At 39.8% G+C, this 26792-nt stretch overlaps 1 protein-coding gene across 1 annotated transcript in view; it reads right to left on the bottom strand.

Annotated features, from left to right (window-relative positions):
• Positions 1–26792, bottom strand: part of LOC114642973 (uncharacterized) — a 273815-nt gene that overhangs the window by 55718 nt on the left and 191305 nt on the right. Inside the window, exons 24-26 of the mRNA XM_051928772.1 lie at positions 15734–15894; positions 14007–14423; positions 12990–13148 (exon numbers count right to left, since the gene is read on the bottom strand). Of these exons, the coding sequence (XP_051784732.1) occupies positions 12990–13148; positions 14007–14423; positions 15734–15894 (737 nt within the window). The remainder of the gene's footprint in view (positions 1–12989; positions 13149–14006; positions 14424–15733; positions 15895–26792) is intronic.

The following is a 26792-nucleotide window of genomic DNA, read 5'->3' as shown; positions in this document are numbered from 1 at the left end:
TTCTTTGTTTCTCTCAATATAGCTAGGTGGGGTCTGCACACTGATTTAAGCCTAAGAGTCCTGTTCTTCCTAAGCCTCCATGATTTTAATGACCATACATGTTAGAACACAGTAGAATCTATTTTCTGATTTTTGATATCTTTTCAGGCCTGCAGGTGGCAAAATTCTCTCTATAAATTTTATGTGCCCGATACATATTTATTGATCAATATGGCCGATAGAAAACAACAAAGCCCAGTATGGGAGATTTTTGAATACAATATTGAAGGCATTAACAGGCATCGTCTTGGAGCAGGATATCATGCATGCTGTAGACATTTAGAGTAACCCTCAAACCTTTTAAAATCACCTAAAATTCAACAAAAAATTGGCCCATTCTGGGCAAGAAAAGAAAAAGATAAGCCATGCCAACAGTCAGCGCATTTGTTCAGGACACATGACATTGAAAATATTTTGAAAATTATTAAATTGTATAAAACTGTTCATATTCAGTATCTGGCTCTGATTATGATTGTTTTTAACAGACAAAAACAAAACCAGACAGTAAATCATATAGTTACTATAGAACTACATTACATTAAACTTATATCCAAACCCATTAAGCGTACAGTTCTGTCTGAGTATGTTACAAAAATATACTCGCTAGCTAGCTTTATAACCATACCATAATTACAAAAACTGAAACTAATATATAAAAAATAAATAGAAATGTGTTTGTGAAATAAAAAAATAACATAAAAAGGAAAAACTATATTATATTATATATATATATATATATATTATATATATATATATATACAGTAATCCCTCCTCCATCGCGGGGGTTGCGTTCCAGAGCCACCCGCGAAATAGGAAAATCCGCGAAGTAGAAACCATATGTTTATATGGTTATTTTTAGAATGTCATTCTTGGGTCACAGATTTGCGCAGAAACACAGGAGGTTGTAGAGAGACAGGAACGTTATTCAAACACTGCAAACAAACATTTGTCTCTTTTTCAAAAGTTTAAACTGTGCTCCATGACAAGACAGAGATGACAGTTCTGTCTCACAATTAAAAGAATGCAAACATATCTTCCTTTTCAAAGGAGTGCAAAGCAAGCAGTCAAAAAAAAAATCAATAGGGCTTTTTGGCTTTTAAGTATGCGAAGCACCGCCGGTACAAAGCTGTTGAAGGCGGCAGCTCACACCCCCTGTCAGGAGCAGGAAGAGAGATAGAGAGAGACAGATAAAAAAAAATCAATACGTGCCCTTTGAGCTTTTAAGTATGCGAAGCTCCGTGCAGCATGTCCTTCAGGAAGCAGCTGCACACAGCCCCCCTGCTCACACCCCCCTACGTCAGCGCAAGAGAGAGAGAGAGAGAGAGAGAGAAAGTAAGCTGGATAGCTTCTCAGCCATCTGCCAATAGCGTCCCTTGTATGAAATCAACTGGGCAAACCAGAAATTAAAAGACCTATTGTCCACAGAAACCCGCGAAGCAGCGAAAAATCCGCGCTATATATTTAAATATGCTTACATATAAAATTCGCGATGGAGTGAAGCCGCGAAAGGCGAAGCGCGATATAGCGAGGGATCACTGTATATATATATATATATATATATATATATATATATATATATATATATATATACACACACACACACGCACACACACAGTACTGTGCAAAAGTTTTAGGCAGGTGTGAAAAAATGCTGTAAACAAAGAATGTTTTCAGAAATATAAATAATGATTGTTTATTGTTATCAATTTACAAAATGCAAAGTGAAAGAACAAAAGAAAAATCTAAATCAAATCAATATTTGTTACTACCTTTTACCTTCAAACCAGCATCAATTCTTATAGGTACACTTGCACAAAGTCAGGGATTTTGTAGGATTATAGTCAAGCGTATATATCAACCAATTATACCAAATAGGTGCTAATGATCATCAATGTCACACGTAGGTTGAAACACAGTCATTAACTGAAACAGAAACAGCTGTGTAGGAGGCTTAAAACTGGGTGAGGAACAGCCAAACTATGCTACCAAGGTGAGGTCGCGGAAGACAGTTTCATGTCATGGCAAGATTGAGCACAGCAACAAGACACAAGGTAGTTATACTGCATCAGCAAGGTCTCTCCCAGACAGATTTCAAAGCAGACTGGGGTTTCAATATGTGCTGTTTAAGCTCTTTTGAAGAAGCACAAAGAAACGGGCAATGTTGAGGATCGTAGACGCAGTGGTCGGCCAAGGAAACTTAGTGCAGCAGATGAAAGACACATCAAGCTTATTACCCTTCGAAATCAGAAGATGTCCAGCAGTGCCATCAGCTCAGAACTGGCAGAAACCAGTGGGACCCAGGTACACCCATTTACTGTCCGCAGAAGTCTGGCCAGAAGTGGTCTTCATGGAAGAATTGCAGCCAAAAAGCCATACCTTCGACGTGGAAACAAGGCCAAGCAACTTAAGTATGCACGAAAACATAGGAACTGGGGTGCAGAAAAATGGGAGCAGGTGCTCTGGGCTGATGAGTCAAAATATTTGGCTGTAGCAGAAGGTAGTTTGTTCGTCAAAGGGCTGGAGAGCGGTACAATAATGAGTGTCTGCAGGCAACAGTGAAGCATGGTGGAGGGTCCTTGAACGTTTGGGGCTGCATTTCTGCAAATGGAGTTGGAGATTTAGTCAGGATTAATGGTGTTCTCAATGCTGAGAAATACAGGCAGATACTTATCCATCATGCAATACCATCAGGGAGGTGTATGATTGACCCCAAATTTATTCTGCAGCAGGACAACGACCCCAAACATACAGCCAAAGTCATTAAGAACTATCTTCAGCGTAAAGAAGAACAAGAAGTCCTGGAAGTGATGGTATGGCCCCCACAGAGCCCTGATCTCAACATCATCGAGTGTGTCTGGGATTACATGAAGAGACAGAAGGATGTGAGGAAGCCTACATCCACAGAAGATCTGTGGTTAGTTCTCCAAGATGTTTGGAACACCCTACCAGCCGAGTTCCTTCAAAAACTGTGCAAGTGTATCTAGAAGAATTGATGCTGTTTTGAAGGCAAAGGGTGGTCACACCAAATATTGATTTGATTTAGATTTCTCTTTTGTTCATTCACTGCATTTTGTTGATTGATGAAAATAAATGATTAACACTTCCATTTTTGAAAACATTCTTTGTTTACAGCATTTTTTCACACCTGCCTACACTTTTGCACAGTACTGTATATACAGTATATATAAAATATAGACGTATTCTTATGTTCAAAGTTTTGCAAAAAACCACTGACAAATTTATGTGATTGAAAGATTTGTTGTCTGATTATACTATATGGCCGGAGGACCGTACGGTTTGTGTAATGCAAAGATGACAATGCACATCAGAGAAAAATAATGTATATGATACGATATCTATAGAAATACTGGGTAAATACCTGTGCCCCTGGGTCAGAACACTAAAATTGGGAAAGAAGTTTGTTTTTAACAGGACAAAGATCCAAAGCTTAATGCAAGAGATAAAAAACTACAGCAACTTAAAATGTAGAACACACATATCTGAATAGCTCACTCAAAGACCTGACCTTAGCCTCATCAAACAATTTTGCCAAGATCTCAAAAATTCAAAAAAGACTATACTCACCAATAACTATAAATATGTTGATGGCACTATACCATCACTGGTCAAATCACTGATAATGATGAGAAACCTTGCAGAGGTGAGGTCAGGAACCTGGTGGAGTAGTGCCTTGAGAATAACCTCTCCCTTAATATCAGCAAAACCAAACAGCTGGGGCCTCATGTATAACACTGTGTGTAGGATTCACAGTAAAACATGGAGTATGGACAAAAACTGAAATGTGTGTACGCACAAAAAAAAAAATCCAGATGCATAAAACTGTGTTAGGGGTGGGCGGTATGACCAAAATTCTATATCACGGTATTTTTCTAAATTATCCCGGTTTCACAGTATTTTTTTCCCATGCATGAGTGGATGTTAAACACATTTTCCACTGCAATTACTGGCTAAGAATAACCTATTCCACTGTCAAGAGCATTGTACATTGTACAAAAAATACATTTTAATGTGCACACAAGTATTAATACAGGTTTGCATTGCCCCATAAAGTGATACTTTTCAAGGGGGTGGCACTAATGAAGAGAAGGAAATCACATTGCATGACAGATGCAGTCAAAATATAGAACCTTTTTATTTAACAAATTTTGCAAAAACTTAAATTATAATTTTGACAACATATTTTCAACCATCCAAAGAGATATTTAGGTCTTAGGAAAATATCCAGAAGTGCTTGTCAAAAGTTGTATTGCACTGAACATGTCTTAGAAAAGGAATAAATAAATATTTTTTGTAAAACAACTACACTTTCTGTTAATGTTAACAATCTCTGTCCACTGACACGTTAAAGTGACTTTTTAAACAACTTTACCATCATTAAACTGCATAATATTTAAACTAATAAATAATAACAATAAAATAAATAATTGTGTTATTACTGATAGTTGCACTATTACTTCAAGGCTTCAAAAGCCCAGGTGCATTACACAGTATTCACCAAATTAAAATAAAATAAAACAAGTGCAATCTTGGTGATGACATCTTTACCAACTGAACTATCATTTAGGCAAACTGCATTAATATGGACCTTGCTTCAAGCTAAGCTATATACATAAATAATACAACTGCAACTTGCATTTATAATAGTATTTGTGGTATAGCCCTACGGAATCGTATTAGGGCCACAGTGAAGAAAAAAAAATATGGAAACAGGGAAGAAAAAAAAAAAACTATATGTCGAGAATAAAGTCGACATTTCCACTTTATTCTCGCCGTTTATGTCGAGATTAAAGTCGACATTTCCACTCTATTCTCATAGTTTACTTTATAATTAAAGTAGAATGTCGTAAACTAAACTTCATCCTAAAATCATTGTTTAATTTACTAGATTTTCTCAAACCCCGTCATAAGTTAAAGTAGCACATTAAATGCTTTGTGTTGTGTTTCCCGACCCAGTTGTTAATCGCTGTACGCGCTTCTTAAACTGACTTCCTCCGCACTAAGAGGAGACAGTGATCACCATACAGAATCCATTCACTGTATGATATTGATGCTCTCTGAAAATTTAGAATTTATATCAAGTATTTATTTATATCAAGTATTTATCTTGGCATTCTAAATGTTCAGAGAGCATGAATATCATGTGAATGGATTCTGTGCGTCAATCGCTGCCGGTGCCGGTGCCTCCTCTTAGTGCAGAGGAAGTCAGTTTAAGAAGCTCGGGGAACACTTAACACAAAGCATTTAATGTGCTATATAACTTATGACGGGGTTTGAGAAAATCTAGTAAATTAAATATTCATTTTACGATGAAGTTTAGTTTACGATGTTCTACTTTAATGACAAAGTACGAGAATAAAGTCAACATGTCGTCACAATATTACACAGTACCCAAGTACATTACACTATATTGAAAACAAATAAAACAAGTACAACTTGGCTTGCAGTATTATCTAGTAGTATAGAAACAGTGTTTACACATCTGACCTTTTAAAACTAAAGCATCTCCAGGCGACAGACGGGACTCATTTTTTTCGGCTCTCTGTCCATTTTCACCGCTCGCATACCTATGCTACCGCCCACTATTTGGTGGTGTAGCAGTGAAAAAGAGCCCTAGTGCAACAAATCTGTGTTTAGTGGTGTAGCAGTGAAAAAGGTCCCCACTTGAACAGTTTCCCGCTGCGCCACTTTCCAAACGTCGTTTAGGCAATTTAAACCGGTGTTACAGTATAAGAAAAATCCATATCATAAAAAAAATAAAAAACGGTTTTCGGTATGAACCGGTATACCGCCCAGCACTAAACTGTGTGTACGTCAAGTTCAACACACTTTCCTTGTATAAATCCCAATGAACATGAAATTAAACACATGTGCAGGCGTGCGTCTACAGCCCCACCCTAACTCCACCCAGAATTTTGCATATTTTAAAATGCCATTCAATATAAATATCACCTTCCAGTGTTTTATTAAAAGACAATGGCAAAATCACATGGAAAAAAGAGGAATTTTAGTGAATGCAAAGTGGAGGCAAGGAGAAATGTACTATTTGCCGGGCTATAAGCAAGAAAAAGAAGTCATGGATGATATAGCATGGCGGAGACACTTGAAACTTCAAGTACAGAAAGTCGCACAGTTCCTGAAATTAAAAAGAAGCGATCAGATGTCAAAGTTGCCCTGAAAAGGTGAGTCGCAGCTCACTGTGTTTATTCTGTTTCAGACAATATTACAAACGCTGACCCCTGTGCTGATGATGAGACTATGCGGTGATGGTGCTGCTGTGCCCATACATCTTCAGACGCTGGCTGCACACAAACCCCTGCCTCTGAAATCCGACCATCTGGCTGTGTGTCGAAAGACACTGTTCTGGAGTCTCCAAATACAATACAGGATGCTGTAAGAGATGTGGCCAATAACCTAAGGTATATAAGGGCTGTACTATGTGATATTGACCACAATTTAAATGAACTTGTAAAAAAATAAATGCCGCATCTGATTAATTGTTTTTACATTTTGCTAATTACATTCAAACAAAGTTGTAATGCTGTCTGATTTGGCGAGTCAGGGTCAGGTTCATCATACCATATCTGCTTAGGTACGGGCAAGCAGGATACTACATGCCTGCATAATGCGACACACTTTCTGTGGACTATAGAGCACCACATTATCTTCTTCTTTACATGGCTATTTGAAGTGACTCACTTTTGCAGCTCTAGTTGGAAAAAGCACCTGCAACTGTATGGAGCTGCTGTTTTTATAGGTTCTCCAGCAATATCTGATGTAATGCCAGGTCATTCTTTTGGTGATTCATCCCTGGCTGATGTAACTTGTCCAGTGCCGTTGCAATAGAAATGTGTGTGCAGCTGATCACTCTGGTTACATTTAGAAAATAGGATGTTGCTGCAAATTGTGCTTTGATGTCTCGCAGTTGAACCACTTATGTATCTGGATGACAAGTGGATAATACCATTCCAAACAGTTGGCATGGCGCAACTCAGTGATGTTTGTGAAATACCCGATTAGTCAGCAAGTTAATGTTGAAAAGCTCCTGTGGTTAAAAACCTGGGAGTGGATAGAACTTGCAAAAAAGCAAGTAAAGCACAATTCCTCAAAGTCTGCTTATGTAAAGCTGGCACCAGTTCAGCACACAGGATAGCGCTTGGAAATCGAAATTGACTTAACACTAGAATTACCAGAGCCTACGAAAAAACTCGTAGATCCAGCCCACCTTAAATCGCTTCTTAAATCCGTTCACACCTCTCCACCAGCATCTTTTGTCCTCTAAATATGCTGATAAAGACAAGCTGCCAGCAGCCGGATATTCCATCCCCCCTCCGACTTAGAACGTGCACGAACTTCTCCCAGCTCATGCCTTGATTGATTATCTGGGAGTAAAGTGGAGTTTTAGAGTGGAAATAATAGATCGTTATTTGGAACACACGCATTTCATGTGTGTTCCGTTTCTACAGTAATCTGTGTAAACACATTTTTAAATTTTTGTAAAGCCTGAGTTCCAAAGATCAAATAAACACTTTCACAAAAGCTTCAAGGATGATACAACAGTTTCCATGGCGTAGCGCGCTAAGATTTGCCTCGCCTCACAGACCTGAGTTCGCTTCCCCGCTGGGGATAAAGTGTTCCTTTTTTTTTTTTTTTCTTTTTAACCTCAAACGGACATAAAATTTATAAATTGGTATGCACTGTCAGTTAATGAGATTGTTATATTTTCATGTGGGATGCTCCTTTTAAAATATTTTTTAACAATTGAGACTGCAATTAACATGAACAACTGTCCTTATAACTGTTATTTTTAAGATCCATAACACACAGACAGACAGAGCACTGCGTAATAGAGAGACAGACAGGCAGAAAAGTCACTAGATATATAAATAAACTGGGAAGGCACATGTACTGAAAGAAAAAAAAGATCAACATGTGCATTGTTCCTGCTGCACTGAATAATCTCGCGCACTCTAAAATCACCCCAATATCTGACTCTCTAAGTAACAGCACAAGTACAGACGCAAACCAAGTGTAATCAAGAGTCCCCGGTTCGATCCCCACTCACTCCTATATTTGCCGTTTTCAGTAGTAAGCTGCTCTTTTTGTTAATATTATACAGTACACACATGCACTGTAGAAACGGAACACACATGAAATGCGTGTGTTCCAAATAATGATCTATTATTTCCACTCTAAAACTCCACTTCACTCCCAGATAATCAATCAAGGCATGAGCTGGGAAAAGTTCGTGCACGTTCTAAGTCGGAGGGGGGATGGAATAGCCGGCTGCTGGCAGCTTGTCTTTAATCAGCACATTTAGAGGACAAAAAGACGCTGGCAGAGAGGTGTGAACGGATTTAAGAAGCGATTTAAGGTGGGCCGGATCTACGAATTTTTTCGTAGGCTCTGGTAATTCTAGTGTTAAAAGCCAGTAATCAACATCATCTATAAATGTGCATTCTCTTCTAATTCTTCCATTCGTAATGTCTTCTAACAGATAAAGCAGTTATGGTAGTTGGAATAGTTTGGCCATTCCATGCACCATCATATTATGGTGAATTAAATTTGTAAATTATATGCAATTAATTTTGGTGTATTTGATAAATCCCGCATCATTAATGCAAATATGAAAAAGAAAGTTAAATGACAAACAGTAGCACGGCTTTGATGCTGGGTGTCGTGAAAATGTACATGGGCTTTATGCCAAGTTCAGGTTTTATACATCTCAAAGTGTCTGAGGAAACTGGTGTACGCAACATTTTTGTGTGTACACACCATTTACACATGAGGCCCCAGGTCACTGAAATAGTAATTAGGGTGAGGAACATTTCAATGGGGTAGCTGTCGAGATGGTAAGCACCCTTAAGTTTCTGAATATCTTTTATGATTTAACATGGCCTATACCTTTAGCTGCAAAGAAGCAGGTAACTTATTTATGGTGTTATATCTTGTTTGGCAGCAGATTTGGGTTTTGCAGGCAGGGGCTGCCTGGGTCTGCGTCGATGGCAGACAAGCGCCGATCTCCGGGCCTGTATAGACGCAGCGGCAGCCATGAGAACTGCTGAAGAGGAGACGCTGCAACTCAGAAGGCTGGCTCGTCATTGCACCAGGAGGAGGAGAAGATCCAAGATGGCCGCGGACCGGAAGTCCCTCCCCGAGACAGACACAGGATTGGAAGGTGTGTCTTGTGTGCCCGCCAATAAATGGATAGAGGCGGGACCAAGGAATGTCCGTTTCATGCCGGGGAGAGACCCGATTGGGCCGAAGGAGAAGCCCCACAGGAAGCAGTCGGCGGACATGACTGACAGCCAGGTGAGTCAATCGCCGACTGGCTTTTTGTGCTTGTCAGCGGCACTGCGTGAACTGAAGCAGTTCCTTCAGTTCACAGAGCCGTTTCCACAGGTGCTACGTGCCCTCCGGGCAGAGCTGCTGAAGCTGGAGAGGAAGGCGGTCGTGTCAGTGGAGTTGCTGCGAGCCGCGACAGGACGGTGCGATGCTGGATTCTTCGGCCGGAGCGGTACGGCAAGGACGGTGAGTAAAGCCGACCCCGCAAAGCATAAGGGAGCTCCCACCGAAAGGGCCAGCGATATACGTGAACAGAACCAAGTAGGGGGGTCTCCAACAGTGGAGGCGGCGCTGAGGCCCGTGCACGTGGCAAGGGGAGAAAAACCAAGAAGGCCAGCAGGACAGGGGCTGATGAGTGCCCCGGGTCCTAGCGCCCTACGCCCCGAGCCTGCAGCGGTCTCACGCCGCTATGTAGGAACGCAAACGGGACAGGATCTGCGCCTTTACCATGCACAGACCCAAACCGTTTTGGCTTCCCAGAGGAAAGGGAGGAATCGAGGGAAGAATGCCGGTTCCTCCAATAAGGGAGGACGTGAGGCAGGATGCTTACGTCCGGAGAATGGCCATCCTCTGCGGAGGCAGAGGGAAGCCCCAGAGTCAGCGGAGGTGACAGACATACGAATGAACCCTTCTGTTCCGAGCGGACGGGCATGGAACCCGCGGAGGGGGTGCCAAAAACGCAAGTCGAGGGGTGCCGGTAGGAGGGGGGAGCGCTGCCAGTGCGTGGCACGGAGGGACGCCAGGTGGTGGTGTCCAGCCAGTGTCTCTGCCCCACTTTCTGTTTTGGTTGCAGGACTGATAGATAGATAGATAGATAGATAGATAGATAGATAGATAGATAGATAGATAGATAGATAGATAGATAGATAGATAGATAGATAGATACTTTATTAATCCCAATGGGAAATTCACATTCTTCAGCAGCAGCATACTGATACAATAAATAATATTAAATTAAAGAATGATAATAATACAGGTGAAAAAAAACAGACAATAACTATGTATAATGTTAAATATTAACGTTTACCCCCCCTGGTGGAATTAAAGAGTCGCATAGTTTGGGGAGGAACGATCTCCTCAATCTGTCTGTGGAGCAGGACAGTGACAGCAGTCTGTCGCTGAAGCTGCTCTTCTGTCTGGAGATGACATTATTTAATGGATGCAGTGGATTCTCCATAATTGATAGGAGCCTGCTGAGCGCCCTTCGCTCTGCCACAGATGTTAAACTGTCCAGCTCCATGCCAACAATAGAGCCTGCCTTCCTCACCAGTTTGTCCAGGCGTGAGGCGTCTTTCCTCTTAATGCTGCCTCCCCAGCACACCACTGCGTAGAAGAGGGCACTCGCCACAACTGTTTGATAGAACATCTGCAGCATGACTGGACCCTGGACAAGCAGTAGGACCCGCTTCGTTGGGGACCTGCCCTCACGGGACGTGCCGCTCCGCTGGACGGCTCTTCACTGGCAAAAGGGTGCTGCCATAGGTGGCAGAGGCTACAAGGGTGCGAGTAGCTCCAACCGGAGGGACACGAAGACCTTGGAGAGGGTGCCGAAAAGGCTAGTCCCGGGGTGCCGGTAGGAGGGGGGAGCGCTGCCTGTGCGAGGCACAACAGGACACCAGGTGGTGATGTCCAGGCAGTGTATCCGCCCTTGTTTCTGTTTGTTTGACATGACCAGACCCTGGAGCTGCAGGAGTAGGACCCACTTCGGGGACGAGTCGCTCCGCCCGACGGGTCTTCACTGGCAGTGGGGAACTGTCGCAGGTGGCTGGTGGGGGGTGACCTGGCCGGGATGCCCCAGACCGGAAGAGGGCTTATGCCTTCCCCAGACCACGTGGGGGCGACTGTCCTGGTTGCTATGGGGACCACAGGTACAGAGCTTTGACGCTCAACCCTGTAGGGGCCCATGGTCACCGCCAGGGGGCGCCCCAGTGCCTTGGGAGCCCTGGATCTCAGCACTTCCGCCACACCCGGAAGTGCTGGGGGGAAGAGGAGCAGGGACACCCGGTGTGCTTCCGGGGATGCAGCCGGCACTTCCGCCACACTGGGGGAGTGCCTGAGGAAGATTGCCGGGAAACACCTGCAGCGCATCCGGGTGAGGATAAAAGGGGCCGCCTCCCTTCATACATTGACTTGAGTCGGGTGGAAGAAGGACGAGGTCTGGGAGGAGAGACGAGGAGGTAGTCTGAAGAGAAGGCATTGTGTTGTGAGCAGGACTTTGGGGACTTGGGAACTGTGAGCACTGAACTGTAAATATGGAGCACTTTGTGAATAAACGTGTGTGGGGTGATTACAACGTGTCTGCCTGTCTGTGTCCGGGGCATGTTCCACAATATATATATATATTGTGGCAAGCAGCTGGGGGTGGCTCCCAGCCGGGATGCCCAGAAGGACCCGAGGAGGGCTTACATCTCCTCCACACCACGAGGGGGCGACCGCCCTGGTTGCTTTGGGGACCATGGGAACTGAGCTTGGAAGCTCAACCCTATAGGGGCCCGTGGTCACCACCGGGGGCGCCCCAATGCCTGAGGAGCCATGGCCCTCAGCACTTCCGCCACACCCGGAAGTGCTGGGGGGGGGGAGACCACCAGGGACACCCGGAGTGCTTCCAGGTGTGCACCCGGTACTTCCGCCACACTGGGGAGTGCCGGCGGAGGCTGATCGGAAGGCACCTGGAGCACATCCGGGTGGATATAAAAGGGGCCGCCTCCCTCCATTCGATGGCTGGAGTCGGGCGGAAGAGGACAGAGCTCGGAGGAGAGGAGTGGAGGCGGACAAGAAGAAAAAGGCATTGTGAAAGGGCCTGGACTTTTGGGGTGATTAGTGCTGCGGCACTGGGTTTGTGCGTGTTTCATAATTGTAAATATTCTGTTGGGTGACAAAACAATGTCTGCTTGTCTGTGTCTGGGCTGTTCCCCAATATTTATTATATATATTTATATATTAAATATTTAGATTATATAGTGATCTTGGGCGGCATGGTGGCGCAGAGGGTAGCGCTGCTGCCTCGCAGTTAGGAGACCCGGGTTCACTTCCAGGGACATCCTTGCATGGAGTTTGCATGTTCTCCCCCGTGTCTGCGTGGGTTTCCTCCAGGTACTCTGGATTCCTCCCACTGTCTAAAGACATGCAGGATAGATGCATTAGCGATTCTAAATTGTCCCTAGTGTGTGTTTGTTGTGTGTGTGTCCTGCGGTGGGCTGGCGCCCTGCTCAGGGTTTGTTTCCTGCCTTGTGCCCTGTGTTGGCTGGGATTGGCTCTAGCAGACCCCCGTGACCCTGTAGTTAGGATATAGTGGGTTGGATAATGGATGGATATAGTGATCTTTGGAGGACAAAGGATTTTTTTATTTGTTTAAAAGTAAACTGCTATGAAAAAGTTGTACAGCTTCCTTCACTCATGGTTCTGTTATACTGACAAATCTTTCTTTATACCAGTTATTTTAAAAACAATCTATCAAACAAAGATGAAATACTCACAGTGATTTAACGTTTAATCTGATCTCAAATTCTCTTACAGCAACAGTAAAAAATTAAAGAAAAAATTTAACAGAATATCTTCTTTACCTAGACGTATATTGTTACCTTCACCTTCACGAACAATTGGAAATTCCCCCATTTCAGGTGATAGCTCCTCTAGAATTGTGCCTGTACTGCTGCTACTTAAAAGGCTATCTTTAGAGTTCCCATTTTTTTTAGCAACCAAGGCAGTGGAAGTGTCCTTAGCTGCTGCATCTACAGTAGTGACACCTAAAATGAAAAAAAAATGTAATTAATTTTGGTTTGCTATACCAGCTACTGTTAGAATGGGCTCGAACCCTTATTCATCTCCAATTAGAATTAGATGAGAAAATAATAAGAGTTTATAATTGGGGACTGCATTAAAATAAATTTAAAAAGCAAAATTTCTTTAAATGAAGAAAATTAATAAAAGAAAGACAGTGCTAAACCTAACTATACTTAACCAAACTCTTAAGCAATGCCCCAATTTTATACAGAGTAGTTCAACAAAAGGGAATAAAAAGGTTAATTTCAACATGATTTCTGTCTTTGAGTCCCCACAAAGTTTGTGTGATAATGGCACACAGGAGGAAATGTAGAAAACACAAGTTTGCTAAGGGTTTGATTTCTTACATATATCACAGAGCAGTAAACTATGCTTGACTTGAAATAACACTAGAATAATTGCAGAAAACAATTAAATCCAAAAGCAAGTCAGACAGCTTAAGGTAACACTTGACTGCTATTATTTCTTTCACTTTAATTCACTAAACCCACTTCTGTTACTTTGAGATTCATTTGTCAGATTAATCTTACAAATAAGTTTAGCTAAACTAGTTTAACTATATTGACCTAATTTTGTAGTTGCAACTTGTTATTTGTATCAGATTCCATAGTCAAAAATAAATATGGTCAGGCCTCCAGATGGACTGGTGTCCAGTCCAGTGCTGTCTCCTGTCTGCTACCCAATTCTGCTGGTATAGGTTTCATCCCTTCTTAACCCAAAATTGTATTAAGCTGGTTTGAGAATGTTAAGCCTCAGACTATGATAGAACTACCACCTATGATGGGGAAATGCTACTACTTTTATTGATAATGTCTTATAACCTCTTATTGCTGTGCTGGAGGGGCTAACTGCATTGGATCTCTTCCGCCTTGACCTTCCGCCTGAAGCTGGACCCTCCATTAGTAAGAAGGGAACGACATAAAGATCCTTGGATGTTGTGGCTTGCTTTGAGGTGGTTTTATCTTCTGACAAAGGGAACATAGCCTGACTTGCAAATAAGTCACTGAATGTTATTCCAGACAAAACACGTTGGTTGGCAGGAAATGCAGTGGTACTTCTTTCCACAGTTTGATCAGCTGAAGCAAGACTTGATGTTGCAGGGACTACGTTAGATGCCAAAACTGAACTGCTTGAATAAACAGAGGGAGCTTGACTAGGTGACACCTCTGGAGCCGAAACATAGATGCTCTGATACAAACTTGATGGACTGTTGGTGTCAAGCACTTTGCAAAAGGGAACTTAAAACAGAAAAAAAAAAGATATTACAACATTACACACAAATACATTTAATGTAAATATATCACTTATGTAGTTAAATATACATTTACACACAAATATTTAAATTAACAGTATAAAAGGTGCAGGACTAAGAAGGGTTTTCAAGGATAGGAACTGTACACTAAGTTAAAGGATAACATTACTGTAAGTTCATACTTAAAATCAAAAAGATAAAACAACTGCCTAACAATAGAATCCCTGAAGCCTAGGAAAATATTCACAATGCCGGGCCAACTTAAATTCCTCCTCATCAATGCCTTTGTCTTGCAAATCATAGACTTCAGGGATTCCGGTGCTATTTATTTTAAAAATTGCCTAAGACTAAGTACTCACTTAACCTCAAAAGTCATCCCAGCCATTGGCTTGGAAATAATCTGAGGCTGAATGTCAATTAAAAGTAACATTCAAAGTTGTAAGATAAGGAAACAAAGCAGTCACTTGCCAGGGTAGATGAAAACCTGGAGGTTTAATTTGGTTTACATGGAGTACTTCAAATAGGTAGCCAAATGTAGGAAACTGGGAATCCATGTCAGAGGACAAAAAGAGCAGCAAATGTGTTAAAGGTGCCCAGAGGGCCAGGAGGGTTGTTGTTAGAATTGAGTTTAATATTATTACCATTAACACATATAATTTTGATTTTAAAAAGTTGTCTTTATAAATAATTTTGGTCTTTTTGTTGATCATTCATGACAGAAGAGATGCCAAAGGACCCGACCCCATTACAAAGTATACATTTTATACTCTATGGTACATACATGTACAAACATATATTGTGTTCACTGAACCCATAGATTCAAAGAGAAAACAATATATAAAAAGTGGTATTTTTATATAATACGACCACAACAAAAACATCAAAGTTCAAAATACATATAAAACCAAAAACCAGTAGCCATCTATTGTCACAGGTCTTAATCTGTCATCCAGTAGGGATGCTCACCCACTTGCTCATCTCAAACTAATGTTCCACAAACACCAAACTCTCCATTTACAACTTTTCTCTCACTATGTCTACATAGACCATGACTTCTCTTCCTTACTGGACACATTTTTTATTCCTTACTTTATTGAGTGTACCAGAATATCAGATTTGCTGCATGTGCATCAGTCATGCACTTGGAAAGTGGCAATTTTTAAAGCCTACTAGCACTGATCAATTTCTTTACATCAAAGACATACTGTATACTATACAGTATTACTGAAATTGAATTGTTCAATAAAAAAATTGTCATCATACACATTTGTAAATGTTTAAACACTTTTGCATTACCTTCTACATTTGGTGTACTGGAAGCATTTACCAAATACATACTCCAAACCAAGGTGTGGTTTAAAATATTCTTACATATGCCACATTCTGCTATAATTGAAAACCTCTCATTCCAGTTGATAGTGTTCCCCTTACATTTAGCACAAGATATGCCAAGTTCTCTGAAATTAATAAAAAAAAAAAAATGTTCACAATATGACCGACAAGATGCATAAAACATTCAACATATGTTATAAGTTCTGTTTAGAAAGCATGTTTCCTTATATTTCCTTTAAATGTTTATAGCACATGAATATTAAAAATGATTAATGTCAACATTATTTGAAATTCATAGCTGGTTGTTGGAAAACTGCATATTTGAACATTTAGATTGTCATCAATGTGGAATCAGCACATTCTAGTTTGGTCGATCTGGGTCTTGTCATTCCTCCCACATCCAAGGCATACAGTATGCAGCTTAGGTTACCTAGAAATGGTACATTGGCCTGGTATTAGTGAATGTGCATGCCTTACAATGACCTAGTGCCCCAATCCAGGTTTTATTACTGCTTTTCCAGCTTGTACCAATTGTTGCTATAAGCCACTACTTTTCTGTGATTCTATAATGGACATGTGTGTTCAGAAGAGGAGCTAATGGCCAAATATTGGACAAAATTACTGCAGTAGTTCTTTTTTGACATGACACAATCAAGGGTAAAATACAGAAAAGCTTAATGAATTATATGCAGTCATCAGGAGGAGAAAGATGTTTTATTTAAAACGGTTCTATTTAAAAACAAGAATTCAAAGACACATCTTAATACCATAACCCTAATTGCAGTTTCAAACAGCAGAATAATAAACCTGGATATAAGCTCTACATCACCTATATTGTTTCTCATATAAATGTCTGCAAAATATAAAAAATAATAATGAGGTCTGTCTTTTGAAACAATGGACCTCATGTAAATTGACTTTTCTTTTTTTTGATTTTTAGTAGGGTTGGCAAGAGTTTGTAGCTAGTGCTGCTGTCTCATAGCTTCAGGAGACTGGGTTATAAACTGCCATCTTGATGGGGGGCAGAGGTTTAGGGGAGGGTTACCCATTCTTCCTCTGTCTTTGAAAGATTTTCTCTGGTACTTTCTCTGGTACTTTAATCAGTTGAGTGGCCACTTTAAAATGGCTTGCTGTGAGTCCTATATATGCTGTATGCCCTATAATAGATTGTTACATGTTCTGAGCTTGTTCAGTGTGATGTTCCACATTGCCAGTCATCAATGGAAAAAATTCTTAATGGGAGAGTACAATTAGCCAACATCTTAAGCTATCTGACTAACTGTGGAAATTTAATTTTACAATAAATTAAAAAAAGATTGTATTTGTATGTATTTTCTACAGAAGCGTATTAGGACCATGGAGAAGAAAAAAAAAATCCGGCCACAGTGAAGAAAAAAACAAAAAGTATATGTTGAGAATAAAGTTGACATGACTTTATTCTCAACATTTCCACTTTATTCTCACAGTTATGTCGAGATTAAAGTGGACATTTCCACTTTATTCTCGTAGTTTATTTTGTCATTAAAGCAGAATGTCATAAACTAAACTTCATCTTAAAATAAATGTTTCATTTACAAGATTTTCTCAAACCCCGTCGTCATAAGTTAATGTAGCACATTAAATGCTTTGTGTTAAGTGTTCGCCGACCCAGTTGTTAATCGCTACGTGCTTCTTAAACTGACTTGTCTTGCATTGACTGGACACACAGGCAACGATCGCCACACAGAATACATTCACTTCATGATATTCCTGCACTCTGAACATTTAGAATGCTAAGATAAATGTTTTAATGCATTTCATTATGAAAATGATATCAAGTATGTATTAATCATGCTGTGAGGGAGCAGCACTACCGCCACACCACTTTGCAAGTAGTTTATGATGTTCTACTTTAATGACAAAATAAACTATGAGAATATAGTCAACATGTCAACTTTAATCTCGACATAAACGGCGAGAATAAAGTAGAAATGTCAAGAATAAAGTCAAAATGTCAACTTTATTTTCGACATGTAACTTTTTTTTCTTCACTGTGTCCGTTTTTTCTTCTCCATGGCCCTAATACGCTTCCGTAATTTTCTGTGCAAAGTTTATGACAAGAATTAGAAAGGTGTATCATGAAAGCAAGTCTGTAATACTTTGGAAGTATGCCTTGTAAACATTTCTATATTCTCCAGTCTGCTCCAGCAGCATCTGTTGACCTGAATACCCAAGGAATGTACGTTCAAGTTATTTGTTTTAGTTAAACAGACAAAAATATTCAATGGAGAACTCATTTATTAGTATTTGTTTCCTTTTCAGCATGCTTTTTTCATTATGCAATGTGCAATTGTGTTCCTAAACAGTTCAATTATAATATGTTCTGGTATTGGAGTTCTAGTTTACTACATGAATTTTTTAGATGAGATAGAAAGAAATATATCTCTTGATATACTACTCATAAACTTAATAAACCAAGAACTTGTACTGGAAACATCAACCCCAACACAGTAACCTACCCCGGCTTGGGTCTCAGTTAATCGCAAAGCGCAAACACGCACATACCCACTCTCAGTCACACAGTATTTTTTTTTTTTTTTTTTTAAATAATTTTATTGATATTTTTTGAAGAAAACAACATTCCATACCATGTCAAACTTAAAGTATAATTCAACCTCCTCCCAAGAGAAAGAGAAGAGAGACTATGACATGAGCAAATCTTTATGAACAACAAAGAAAGGAGAATGTCCTTTTCCCCCCAATACAAATGCTTATTCTAAGATTTGATTAATTAACTTTTTCCATATTGTTTTTTTTAAAGTTTTGAACAGATCCTCTAAGTGAGCATTGAATTTCGTTAATTCTTTAGACCCTTTCCCCAATGTAGGATCTTAGAAGTGAAGAGACTTTAAAATATTTTTATATATTGTTGAGATGCTGTCTGAGTCTTCAAGACTGATCAGTATTGCCTCTGGAACAGAAATGGGTGGAAGGTGTGGAAATTTTGGCAGGGTTCTTTTAGCAAAGTTTCTGCTTTGAAAGTAGTGGAAAATTGTGTTGATGGGAAGTTAAATTTGAAGCACAATTGTTCATAAGATGCAAAGACATTATCTGTATCCAAATCAAAGTGCTTTAATCCTGGACATTTTCCAAACATTAAATAGTGTGCAGGTTTGAGAAGTTAGAAAAGATGATTATTACATAAAGGTGCAACAGATAACAGCTTCTCTGTCTTAAAGTGCTCCCTACATTGTTTCCATATAAGTGACTGATGGACAATTGGATTATTAGTATATTGATGATCATTTGTATTTACTGGGGTACAAAGCTGAGCGTATAAAGAAGTACAGCAAAATTGTATTTCTATTGCAGAACAGGCTTATGTACGTATATTCAACAATTTGTGTCGACGTTCAGGTCTTTACACCTTGTATATTTGCCACCTAGTAATAAAACAAAGTTAGGTAGTACCATACTCCCTTCTGAATTCCAAATAAATGAGCTCATAATTGAATCTAATTTCTTAAAGAATGATTTCTTAATGTATATGGGGATGCTCTGAAATAGAAATAGAAGCTTGGGAAGGATGTTCATTCCGACAGTATTGACTCTCCCTTCTAATGTAAGGAGGAGGGTAGCCCATCAGCTCACATATTGTTAATTTCTTTTCATGCCAATAGCAAAATTTTGTTGAAAAAGATCTTAATATTTACTTGTAATATTTACCCCAAGGTATTTGAACTGATCTGTTAAAATAAATGGGAAGGTGCCCAGTCTAATATTGTGTGCAACAGAGTTCTCTGGAAAAAGCAACCTTTCACTCAAATTAATTTTGAATCCAGATTATCTTTTGAAATTCTGCTAGGACATTGATGACTACTTGGACAGAAGTCTGTGGGTCTGATATACACAGTACCATATCATCTGCAAATAATGATATTTTCTGTTTAATTCCTTCTTTGGTAATCCCCTTTATCTCTGATACATTTTGAAAGTGATTGGCCAATGGCAACTGCAAAGAGTAATGGTGATAACCATCTTCTAGTCTGAAATAATGTTGTTAATACAAACAGAAGCTTCTGGACTGATATAAAGTAGTTTGTTCCATGAAAATATATTTGGGCCAAACCATATCAAGTGCTTTTTCTGTGTCCAAAGAAAATAAGATCTCTGGTGTGTTAGATTTTATGGGTGAGTAAATTATATTAAACTAATGTTTAAGATTAGAAATGAAGTGTCTGCCTTTAATAAATCTGGTTAGGTTTTGTGCTATTACAGAGGGAAGAACTTTCTCAATCCTTCTATCTAAAACATTGGAGGGTATCTTAACATCATTATTCAGAAGTGAAATTGGTCTGTATGATGCACATTGTAGTCCTTATTTTTCATTGGAAAGATGGCAATTAATGCTTGGTGAAAAGTTTTAGGTAGAATTTTGTTGTCTTTAGTTTCTATAAACATTGTTAATAATAGTGGAAGTAACTCATTTGAACATTTTTATAAAAGTGCACTGCATAGCCATCAGGGCCTGCTGCATTCCCACACTGGAGTGAGTTTATCGAATTTGGTAATTCTGAGAGTACACCTTGACAGTAAACTTGACTGGTCCAAGAACACAGACACTGTGCTCAAGAAAGGGAATGATGACCTAATGAGGAGGCTTAGGTCGTTTAATGTATGCAGGAAAATGATGACAATGTTTTATCACTCTGTGGTGGAGAGTGTGGTGTTTTTTGCAGCTGTGAGCTGGGGCAGTGCGGTGAAGACAGCTGATCACAACAGGCTGAACAAGCTGATTAAAAAGGCTGGTTCTGTCCTAGGCATCAAATTAGAGGATCTGAAGGAGGTGTCCGAGAGGAGAATACTGAAAAAGCTCCTCAGTATCATGGACAACCCTTCTCACCCCATGCACGCCTCCTTGATGAACCACCAGAGCACACACAGCAAAAGATTCCTTGCCCCCAAATGCAAAACCGAACGCCACAGGAGATCTTTTCTACCTGTGGCAATAAGGCTTTATAACTCCTCTTCGTTCTGTAGGTGATCTTTTTCAGCCTTTATAGCAGTATGTTAGTCCCATCCTGTCATCACAAGCAGCTAGTTCATTTTACTCAGGCACAAGTACTAAGTCACTTTTCATAAACATAATTAACATGACAGTTATAATTGTATACTAACCCTCACTTATTCTGTTTTTCTTCTCGGTACTCAAATGTGGCACTTGGTGCCACGGCCCACCTGCCAAGTTATTTTGCCTGCCTAAGGAAAAGTCATCCCAGATGGAGGATCGCAGGAATCGTGGTAAAGAGGGGTCCTTTCATCGGATTGGCTGGCCCAGCACTGTTTCAGCTGTGGAATGGCCAAATGGGGGAGGCAGCTTGAAGGATGAGGTCTCCAGGACTCTACACAAATCCAAATCTTATTATGGGATATATCATCTACTGTTAAATTCTGTTCTGTACTTCTAAAATTTATATTTTTTATTTCTTACTATATTGAGGAATTGTTCTGTTCTGTGTACTGTATTGTATTGTATTGACCCCCTTCTTTTGACACCCACTGCACGCCCAACCTACCTGGAAAGGGGTCTCTCTTTGAATTGCTTTTCCCAAGGTTTCTTCCATTTTTTCCCTACAAGGTTTTTTTTTGGGAGTTTTTCCTTGTCTTCTTAGAGAGTCAAGGCTGGGGGATGTCAAGCGGCAGGGCCTGTTAAAGCCCATTGCGGCACTTCCTGTGTAATTTTGGGCTATACAAAAATGTATTGTATTGTATAACCTACACTAATAATCTGTATTTAATAATAATCTGTTATATTTTGTATATTTTCACAACTGTCATATGCTTATCATATGCCGTCGTATTTTTGTACATTTGCACAACTGTCATATTTTTGTATATTTGCACAATTACTATTTTTTTCTCTTTTTAAATCTTCATTGTACTATCTTTATTTCTCTTGTTGCACTGAACATGCCAATGACATAAAAATTTCCCTCAGGATGAATAAAGTTCTTATCTTAACCTAGGTAGAATATAAGGACTTAAAGTACTCTCTAAATGTGTGGGTTGTATTTTTATGGTCAATGATTTTATCTCCATTTCAGTTCTTGCTTTTGATTACTGCACTGTGAACTTCCTACTTGTGAATTTGTTGAGCTAAAATCTTATTAGCCTCCCCTCTGTGTTAATAGTAATAATGTTGAGATTTAACACTAGAATCCCTGGAGCCTGCGAAAAAAGTCATAATGAGAGGCCACCTTAAATTCTTTTGCACCTCTTCATCAGTGTCTTTGTTTTGCAAATGTGTCAATCAGCACAAGCAGCCTGCTATCCCAACCCCCCCCCCCCCCCCCCCCCCCGCAGCTGAAGCTCTCCCAGCTCAAGTCTGTTTATCTGGGTGTGAAGTGCCTGGAATTGCATCAGGTCAGGTTGGGGACCATGCACTGGTACAGGGTAAATAATATCTTGTTATTTGGAATACATACATTTCACGTTTATTCCGTGTCTACAATGATCTGGGTAAATGTAGGATGACAGGAAATGCGAGGCAAGAAATGTTGAACACATAACTAAGACAGAAAGTCTGTACGACCATTCGCCATCAAGTGACTCCGTGAGAACCCTAACTACAAAGAGGACTATTTCATTTATGTTAGGTAGAATGCCCAGAGGGGACTGGGTGGTCTCGTGGCCTGGAACCCCTACAGATTTTATTTTTTTCTCCAGCCGTCTGGAGTTTTTTTTTTGTTTTTTTCTGTCCACCCTGGCCATCGGACCTTACTCCTTTCTATGTTAACTAATGTTGTCTTATTTTAATTTTGTATTTTGTCTTTTATTTTTCTTTTCTTCATTATGTAAAGCACTTTGAGCTACTTTTTGTATGAAAATGTGCTATATAAATAAATGTTGTTGTTGCTGAAGTGAAATGTATACTGTGTGAAGACTGAAGTCCAAATATCAAAAGAACACTTTCACAAAAGGTATAACAAAACATAGAATATAACCAAAGAAAAGGAAATTATTCAATTTATATGTTGCTGTCAATAAGTAAAAAGCCAAGTCCAAATATCAATCGACAGAGCTAGTGTAGAGGTAAAAACTGCTGCCTTGTAATCAAGAGCTTGTGGATTCGAGCCGTGATTCTGCCCAATTTGAGTAGTGAGCGGCTTTTTTTTTTTTATTATTATTATAAAATAAAAACATATTTGATTCGAGTCTGTAACACCCAGTGAAAATTTTTGATACCTGGAAAAGTTTAGGTTCAGTTTTATTCTCTCAGTCACGTTCACATGCTACAATTAACTTGCCTCTCCATCTCTGAGTTGATGCAGTTTATCTCCATTCTTTTCACAAGAGCAATGATGACCACAATTGGGGCTGTGGCCGATTCCAGGTCAGAACTATTTGTTGTACTGACAATCAAAAATACGATGACCCATAACCACTATAAGAGTATCATGCAGCATTTGCACTTTGACAACAAAGACACCCGTGCAGAACGTGTGAAAAATGACTGAGATCTTGAACATATTGCAACGTTTTATTGAGGACTGTGTTTTGAGTTACACCCAGGGTGACACATTACTGTTGATGAGCGACTGTTTTCAACCAAGATCAGTTATTCTTTCTTGCAATACATCTCAACCAAGCCTGACAAATTTGGCATAAAATTTTGGATTGCAGCAGATTTGGAGACAAAGTACACATGCAATGCCACTCCTCATATAGGAAAAAAAATCCCAGTCATCTCATGAGAGAAAGCCTTTCCGAAACTATGGTCATAAAGCTTATGGAACCGTTTCTGGACAAAGGCAGAATCCTAACAACAGAAAAATTCTTCCTGTCGCTTTCACTGGCTAATAGACTGCTGTATTGGAACACAACTCTGCTTGGCATCATAAATACAGTGGGACTTCCACCTACAGCTAAAGTCAGTTTAGAATGCGAGCAATTCTCCATGCTAGTGTTTAGATCTGGCAGTGTCATGCTAAATGTATGCGCCCAAAAAGAAAAAGTCTGTCTGTATTCTCAATACCATGCACAATACAGTAATCCCTCGCTATATCGCGCTTCGCCTTTCGCAGCTTCACTCCATCGCGGATTTTATATGTAAGCATATTTAAATATATATCGCGGATTTTTTGCTGGTTCGCGGATTTCTGCAGACAATGGGTCTTTTAATTTCTGGTACATGCTTCCTCAGTTGGTTTGCCCAGTTGATTTCATACAAGGGACATTATTGGCAGAAGGCTGAGAAGCTACCCAACTTTTCTCTCTCTCTCTCTTGCGCCGACATTCTCTGATCCTGACGTAGGGGGATTGAGCAGGGGCGCTGTTCGCACACCTAGACGATACGGACGCTCGTCTAAAAATGCTGAAAGATTATCTTCACGTTGCTCCCTTCTGTGCAGCTGCTTCGTGAAGCGACATGCTGCACGGTGCTTCGCATACTTAAAAGCACGAAGGGCACGTATTGATTTTTGATTGTTTGTTTTTATCTGTCTCTCTCTCTCTTTCTCTGCTCCTGACGGAGGGGGTGTGAGCTGCCGCCTTCAACAGCTTTGTACCGCGGTGCTTCGCATACTTAAAAGCCAAACAGCCCTATTGATTTTTGTTTGCTTTTCTCTCTCTCTCTCTCTGACATTATCTACTCCTGACGCGCACTCCTTTGAAGAGGAAGATATGTTTGCATTCTTTTAATTGTGAGACGGAACTGTCATCTCTGTCTTGTAATGGAGCACAGTTTAAACTTTTGAAAAAGAGACAAATGTTTGTTTGCAGTGTTTGAATAAAGTTCCTGTCTCTATACAACTTCCTGTGTTTCTGTGCAAACCTGTGACCCAAGCACAACAATGTAAAAATAACCATATAAACATATAGTTTCTACTTCGCGGATTTTCACCTTTCGCGGGGGGGGGGTTCTGGAACGCAACCCCCGCGATGGCGGAGGGATTACTGTAACGTGGAGACTGGCCAAGATTGTTGACCCCCCCCCCCCCCCCCCCCCCCCCCACCCAATGCTCAAATGACAACTCATGTTCAACTGACAGAAAGTTTTCAAATAATGGTGTTTTCATGCATGGATATGTGTGTGCATGCACGACAGAGACAGATTTGATGTCATTTAAGTGGTTACCTGGATTATAAAATAAACACTTTCAAAAAGGTATAATAAAACAAGTGTGCTTTTATTCAAGAATAAAACTGAATAACAAAAAATTCAAGTGACAACAAGATACCAAGAACACATGATTCGCCAGCGTTTGTGTGTCTGCTTATATCCCTTCTGCAATATCTTTTACAGTTAGCAAAAAATGTACATTGGGTGTTAGATTCAAATCAAATTTATGTTATTATAAAATAGTAATAATAATAGCAGCTCACTACTCAAAACAGGAAGAACTCGAGTTAAAACTGTTAACCTCTTCATTATGAGGCTGTAGTTTTTACCTCTGCACCAGCCAAGCAGATGTGTCTAATTTCTGTTGATTGATATTTGGGCTTGGGTTTTTACTCATTGACAGCAACATGTAAATCGAATGATTTCTTTTTCTTTGTTTTTATTCTGGAATAAGAGAGCACTTGATTTGTTATACCTTTTGTGAAAATGTTTCTTTAATATTTGGTCTTCACACATATACATCATGTCAACGTTTTGTCATTTATTACTGGAATATGAAAAAAGTTTTCTGTTTAAGTTATTTGTTCAACATTTCTTGCCTCACATTTCCTGTCTTCTTACATTTACCCAGATCGTTGTAGACACGGAACACACATGAAATGTATGTATTCCAAATAACAATAAATTATTTACCATACACCTCACACCCAGATAAACAGATTTGAGCGGAGAGAACTTCGGTGGGGGATGGGATAGCAGCCTGCTTGCGCTGATCGATACATTTGCAAAACAAAGATGCTGATGAAGAGGTGTGAGGGAATTTATGGTGGCCCGCCATTGTGACTTTTTTCTTAGGCTTCAGGGATTTTAATGTTAAGCTCCATGATCAGAGGGGTGTGGTCAAAGATAACAATTTTCAATGAAGAAATAATCAATTCTTGAGGAACTGTGATGTACTGGGGAGAGGAAATAATATACTCTTGAGTTTGGATTTAAAAATCTCAATGGGTCTGATAAGGTATGATCCATTACAAACTGTGATTATTTTTGCAGTGTTAGATATTAATCGACACTGTATGGGTTTAAATCACTAAAGTGTCCGGCCATTATAATTTTGTGAGTGGTCACATTAGCAATACATGCAAATACATTTTGGATTAAATCTCTTTATCATCCACATTAGGTGTGTAGATATTTATCAAAATTACTTTAGATTGAAATAAATTACCCATCACCATGACATTGTATCTACTCCTGAAGGGTGCTATGTCTGATACTACAAAAGAGATTGCTTTTTTATTAAGATTCCAACACCTAAGATTTTCTTTGTATAGCTGGAATGAAGGATTTGGCCAATCTAATCTCTTTGCAACTGAAACTGGTCCCTACGTATTAAGTAACTCTCCTGTAAAAATACTATATTGGCTTTTAGAACTATCAGGTGAGAAAATAAATTTTTTCTATTTAGATCATGATTGAGACCTTTGACATTCCAGATCACAAAGTTCACTGTTTAATCAGAGAGACGGTGCTTCTGAACTTTTGAGGAAATTTTGCAAACTTAAGTAAAAGTAGCACATTGTTTCATACAATAGCTTTAATCTTGATTTCATATTGTTGCAGAGTATTGTTGCTACAGAGCCTGCTATCATGTTAGCACTAATAGTTGTTGGTGTAAAAATGATAAATAAGAGGTAACTTAGTCTTTCTCCCCCACCAGCCCTTCTCTCCCATTTTGCCTCTATTAGTGAGGATAGAACAAAGTCCCACTCCTCCGACATGCAATGTGACAGAGCCCATCCAAAACAAAAGAAATCCCCAGCAAAGGTGTAATAAAGATCAAAATTGAGATATCTTATGATAGTACAGTCCAGGTGCTTTAAACTGAGAGTATGATGTTAAGTGGTTTCCTTGAAAACTGAG

Source organism: Erpetoichthys calabaricus, chromosome 6 (assembly GCF_900747795.2).
Source record: "Erpetoichthys calabaricus chromosome 6, fErpCal1.3, whole genome shotgun sequence".
NCBI classification, from domain to species: Eukaryota; Metazoa; Chordata; class Cladistia; order Polypteriformes; family Polypteridae; genus Erpetoichthys; species Erpetoichthys calabaricus.
Note: the sequence above shows the minus strand (reverse complement) of the source record. Positions and strands in the feature narration are given on the sequence as shown.